We start from the raw sequence: 5,408 nt of genomic DNA, 5'->3' as shown, positions 1-5,408 counted from the left end.
CCCCTAAAGGCAAGGCACAACTTCTGCCCACCCCCCACCCCTAGTTCCCCTGCAGAGAGCAGGGGTGTGTGTGACGTCACGCGTGTGCCTCGCCGTGGCTCTCTCCTGTTTCCCCAGTCACCAGTGGCCATCTGTCTCTCCGGCTGTCCCATGGCTTGTGAGCGCCCGCGGGAGTCAGCACGGATATTTCTGGTGCCGCCTCCCAGGCCTCCTGTCGGAGGTGTTGGCTGGGATTCCTTCCGGTGGTTCTGTCGCTGTCCGTGTCTGTCCCTCGTGGTGACCCAGCCCGCTCCTCTGTGGAATGGTCCAGGCTGATCTGGTCCCTCCATCGCCAGCAGCCCAGCCTCTGTCAGATGATGCGTGGTGGCCTCACCTCTGCTGCCTCACCTATTCTTAGCTAGGTGTGCTGGACAAAGGAGTTCCAAACGGACCGGGCAAACAGCAAGCCCACTGCAGTGGAGTCCATTCCGACACCCCCGGACCGTCAAGGACAGAGTGGAACTGCCCCCGCCCCACAGGGTTTCTCGGGCGGCCCAGCTATATAGCCGACTGCTCATCTTTCTTCCCCGGAGGGGCTGCTGGGTTCAGTGGCTGACTTTTCAGTTAGGAGCCTGGCGCTTCCCCCAGGGGACCTTCAAAATAGACCTCCCCACTCCACTCGACCACCCATCGAGTTGATTCTCACGGCCACCCCAGCAAGACCCTGACATTAACATAACCCACCCTTGCCGGGAACCACTCAGTACTAACTGCCATCCTGTCAAAGCTGACTCATAGCAACCCTATAGGACCGGGTTCCACTGCCCCTGCAGCAAAAGTGGCCTTCAGTCGCCCACCCCGAGCAGTTTATCAGAAAGAAGGCTATCTTCCCAAGCGATCCACCCAGGTCAGGCGCTTCCGTTACCCAGGGGGGTCCCAGAGGACACGGGGGTCAGTGAAGGTGTGGAAAAGGCAGGGGCCTCGCAGCTTCCACAACCTTGCGACCGGCTGTCCTGGTGACCCCGTGGAGGCTTTAGTTACAGCAGACACCTTATCACACCCTGGGGCTGGTGTCAATTTTACGGCGTGCTGCGCCAGCTCCTTTCCCCCGCGGCGCCACCAGCGGCTCTGCCTGGTGTTGCAGCCTCTGCGGGCCTTTGCTTTAGACAACCAGCGCCCCTGTTTTTGTGGATGTGCTTATCTTGCTTACGGGGTACCCCGTCCCTGAGCTCAGGGATTCTTTCCCCCTCAGTTCCTCTGGGTTAAGGCTGGAGGAAACGCATATGGTGTGTGTGTGTGTGTGTGTGTGTGTGTGAAAAATCCTGATTCTGAGCATGCACACCCCACACCTAGGGGTGTGTGTGTGTGTGTGTGTGTGAAAAATCCTGATTGTGAGCATGCACACCCCACACCTAGTACCTCCAGCGCCAGCCTGGACATCCCTTTGTCTCCTCGCTTGAGTACCTGCTGTTAGGCCAGAAGAGTAAGGAGGGGCCTGTTCATACCATGATTCACTTCCCTTCCACAGCCATTTATTAAGTGCTCCTTTTATTGTCTGGTCATTTATCCCTCGCTCCATGAAACGTGGGCGGAGCCCGTGTGAGACGGTGCTGGGGCGCAGCCATGGCTAGGGCAGATGGAGAACCCAGAGAGTGCAGGCTGAGGCTGAGGAGCTGCAGGCACAGGGGCTGGGGCTGAGAGGAGGGAGCCCCGGACGTCTGCTAGGTGACGTAAAGACACATCAAGGGTTTCGACAGATTTGATCCCTGTGTTAAGTCCATTGGGATTCATCTCAGGGCGGATTCGAACGGCTGACCTTTTGAATAAGGGCTTCACCGTTTGCTTTGCTTTGCCCCCGCTATTTTGACAGGCTTTTCACCCCAAGAGTGTAATAACAACAGCTACCACTGGGGGGAGAGCTACCCACACCCGGACCCAAAACCCATTGTCACCAGCCACTGGGACAGACTAGGACTGCCCTGGAGGCTTTCCAAGGCTGTAAATCATCATGGAAGGGGCGGCCACGTCTTTCTCCAGAAGAGCCACTGGTGGCTTTGAACTGCTCACCTTTTGGCTGGAAGTCCAGTGCTTAAACACTGCACCACCAAGGGTCCCATTGTGGGGGGAGGGGAGGCAGAAACTTGCCAAGCTAGGGTCTGACTCCCTGGGGCCAGACAGACCCAGGGCCTGATCCTAGCAGCTGCCCTCCACCTGTGAGATCTGGGGGCATCACAGTCTCTCTGTGCCTCACCTGACCTGGAACCTGGCCTGGCTCTGGGTGCCAGAGGGGTTGGGTTTCTCAAGGTCAGGGTCAGGAAGTGGCCCTGCCTTGATTTGAACCTTGCTATTTCCTGTCCCTGGCTGAATCCTCCTCCTGAAGCAGGACAAGGGGACTGGGCCAGCCCTCAGAGCTGCATTTCTCTGTCCCAAGCATTTCCCAGCACCTCCTGGCTGCTGTGGGACAGAGGGAGTCAATACTTTGTCTGCTCGTCTCTGCCCCTTCTCTACCCTCCACCCTCTCTTTCTCATGGCCTTTGTCTGGCTGTGTGTGCATCTCTCTCTCCCAGTTTCTCTGTTTGCTGCTTTCTCTCTGTGTTTGTTTTTCTCTCCCTCGACCCCCCTCTCTCAAGAAGCCCCAGCAGTGTAATGGTTATGCATTAGCTGTGATCTGCCAGGTCAGCAGTTTGCTCCTCCAGAGAATGATCGGGCATTCTACTCCTGTAAACAGTTACAGTCTCAGAAACCCACAGGGGCAGGCCTTCCCTGTCCTACAGGGTCGCTGTGAGTCAACATGGACTCGATGGCAGGGAGTTTAATTTGGTTAGCTCCCTCTCTCTACACACACACTCTCTCTCTCAGTGATTTCTGTCTCTTTTTCTTGCTCCCATCTGTTTTTCAGACAGTTTTGTTTCTTTCTTTCACTTTCTCTTGGCCTCTATTGCATTCATTGACTCACTCACTCATTCATCCATTCATGTTACAAATATGCACCAAACATCTACGATGAGCTAGGCCGCTTTTGCTAGGCATCAGGGATCCAGCTATGAACAACACAGATAGGACTGGCTACCCTTATGGAATGACATCATAGTCAGAGTTCAAAACCAAAGTCGCGGCCATTGAGTGGATGCCGACTCACAGCAACACCGAAGGACAGGGTAGATCTGCCCCTGAGGGTTTCCAAAGACTGTTACTCTTTCTGGAGTAAAGAGCCCCCCCTTTTCCCCAAAGAGCAGCTGGTGGTTTCAAACTGCTGACCTTGAGGCTACCAGCCACATGCACAACCAGGACACTCCCAGGACTCCTCCAGCCAAGACAAGCCCATCAGATAGAGAGGGGGCTAGACGGCAAGGAGTCCTAAGGAGACGCAAAAGAAATGGGAGGGGCCTCACTGAGAAGGTGGCATTTAAGTGAGGGGATCTCCATGGGGACCAGCCTTGGGGCAGAGGGGACCCCCTGTGCCAGGCCCTGAGGTGGAAGTGGTGCAGACAGGGCGGTGGTCAGAATGTGTGAGGGGGAGGAGGAGAGCTGTGATGGTCCCGGACTGTCTCAGAAGGCATCTTAGAAAAGCCAGAAGGTCCTGGCAGGACAGGGTCTCGCCAGCTCTCTCTTCTGGGCACTGCCACCGCTGGCCTTCCGGGCACTTTGCTCACACTGTGGGCAGCGGACGGGCTGCCTGGGGCTTTGATTCCAATGGTTCTGCAGAGCAGGGGAGGGTCTGGGTCCAATCGGCCCCTGCATGCTGGCCCAGGGCCTGACTCCCTGCCCACCCAAGCTCCACCCTGACCCCTTGCTGAGACTCTAGTCCCATCCCTCCCCACACCCTGAGACTTCTTCCCTCTCTCCAATACTGTTGCACCCCTCACCTCGGCCATCTGTCACGTTGTATCTTATATGGGCTGGGTCTTGCCCACTTCTCTGCTGCGGCTGTCCTGTATTTCCTTTTCTCTGTCTGCACCCCCTCCCTCCGATTCCTTCTGTCTTGCTTCGTTGCTGCCCCTTCCTTCCGCTCTCTCCCTCTTGGTATCTCTCTCGAGGCCACTGGCTCTATCTCTCGTTGGGTCTCTGTGATCTCCTGTTTATCGCCTTGTCTCTGGACCAGCCTGTGTTTGTGTTCGCAGCTCTAAGATCTGTCTGTCTGTTTCCCTCTAGGCCTGTGTCTGTCTGTCTCTTGCTCTCGGAGTCTGTGGCTCCCTTGAAGGCCCTCTCTCTGTTCCTGGTCCTGTGTCCCTCGGAGTCCGTCTTATCTCTCCCCCCCTGCCTCATTCTTTGGCCCAACTAGGTCTGTCCCTCCGGCTCAGAACCTCTCAGACTGCCTCTCCCCCCTACTCCCACCCTTGACCTTCACCCCTCTTCTCTCTTGCGGGTGTTCCAAGCTCCCCGCCCTCGCTGGGCACTGCCATGGGCGCCAGGCAAAGGCTTCCGCCCAGCCCCTCTCTCCCCATCCCCAGGAGCCAAGAAAACCAACTCCGGGCCCAGCACTGGATGCAAAAACTATACGACCAACTGGAGCTGCAGCACTTCCTCCGAGACTGCCACGAGGTAGGACTTAAGCTGGCCTGGGGCAGTGACGCCCTTTGCCCTAGGTGGGGAAGAACGCCCAGTCGGGGCTGGGGCGCGCCCCGTCTAAGTGGGTCGCGGAGCGCTGCTTACTCCGCGCCGCCAGGAGGCGCGCTAGGCCTTCGCGTCAGTGCGCATGCTCCTCAGTTCTCCCCCGCCCACGCGGGCGCGGGCGGGGGCCCTCCTCTGGTGCCCCTGACAACGGCGCGTGCGCGCCTCCGGGTCCCGCGGGGACGCCCGCGGGTCTTACCTTTCTCTCTGGAGATTCGAGCTGGTCCCGACTGGGGAGGGGAGGGCTGGTCCAGATGGGGGTGGACCAGAGGCCCGGAGAGGGTGCAGAGCCGGACCTTTGCCCCTCGAATGATGTCTAGGAGTCGAAGTGAACCAGAGATGGTTCAGAATACCCCGTTCCAGAGCAGACAGGAGGCCACCCCCGTCTGCGTGCCACCACAGACGGTTTTGCACTCTGGCCATGTAAGGGAGGACCGACTAGACGGGGCCCAGGAAGCGGTTCTCTCACTCCCAGGTGGTCGGCTCTGAAGTCCTTAAGGTACAGGGCCACCCTCGCCCTGGTGAGGAGCTGCTGTGCCCCCAACCAAGGAAGGTTCTGGAACGGGGTCCTTGCCCCCACCTCCATTAACGACGCTTTGGCCCTCGCCTTCCTGAGTTCCCGGGGGGGGGGCAGCCAGCGAACACGCACTCCCATTCTTACCCCCCGCCCCCCGCATCCCCTTATGCCGGAGGTGGACCGCGGGAGAGTGTTCTCGAGCGACGTCGTAGACCAGGTCTAGGTCTCCGTCCAGACCCACCACCTCTGCACAGGGGAGGTCGCCGGGATCCAAGCCCTTCCTCACAGCACGTGGGTCAGA

The 5,408-nt window shown here is 58.4% G+C and overlaps 1 protein-coding gene across 1 annotated transcript in view; it reads left to right on the top strand.

Annotated features, from left to right (window-relative positions):
* LOC101645657 (spectrin beta chain, non-erythrocytic 4) overlaps window positions 1-5,408 on the top strand; it is a 54,047-nt gene that overhangs the window by 8,126 nt on the left and 40,513 nt on the right. Inside the window, exon 5 of the mRNA XM_004710499.2 lies at window positions 4,431-4,521. Coding sequence (XP_004710556.2) covers window positions 4,431-4,521 — 91 coding nt within the window. The remainder of the gene's footprint in view (window positions 1-4,430; window positions 4,522-5,408) is intronic.

This window comes from Echinops telfairi, unplaced genomic scaffold (genome assembly GCF_000313985.2).
Source record: "Echinops telfairi isolate 266 unplaced genomic scaffold, ASM31398v2 ScPeMD7_655;HRSCAF=1070, whole genome shotgun sequence".
NCBI lineage: Eukaryota > Metazoa > Chordata > Mammalia > Afrosoricida > Tenrecidae > Echinops > Echinops telfairi.
Note: the sequence above shows the minus strand (reverse complement) of the source record. Positions and strands in the feature narration are given on the sequence as shown.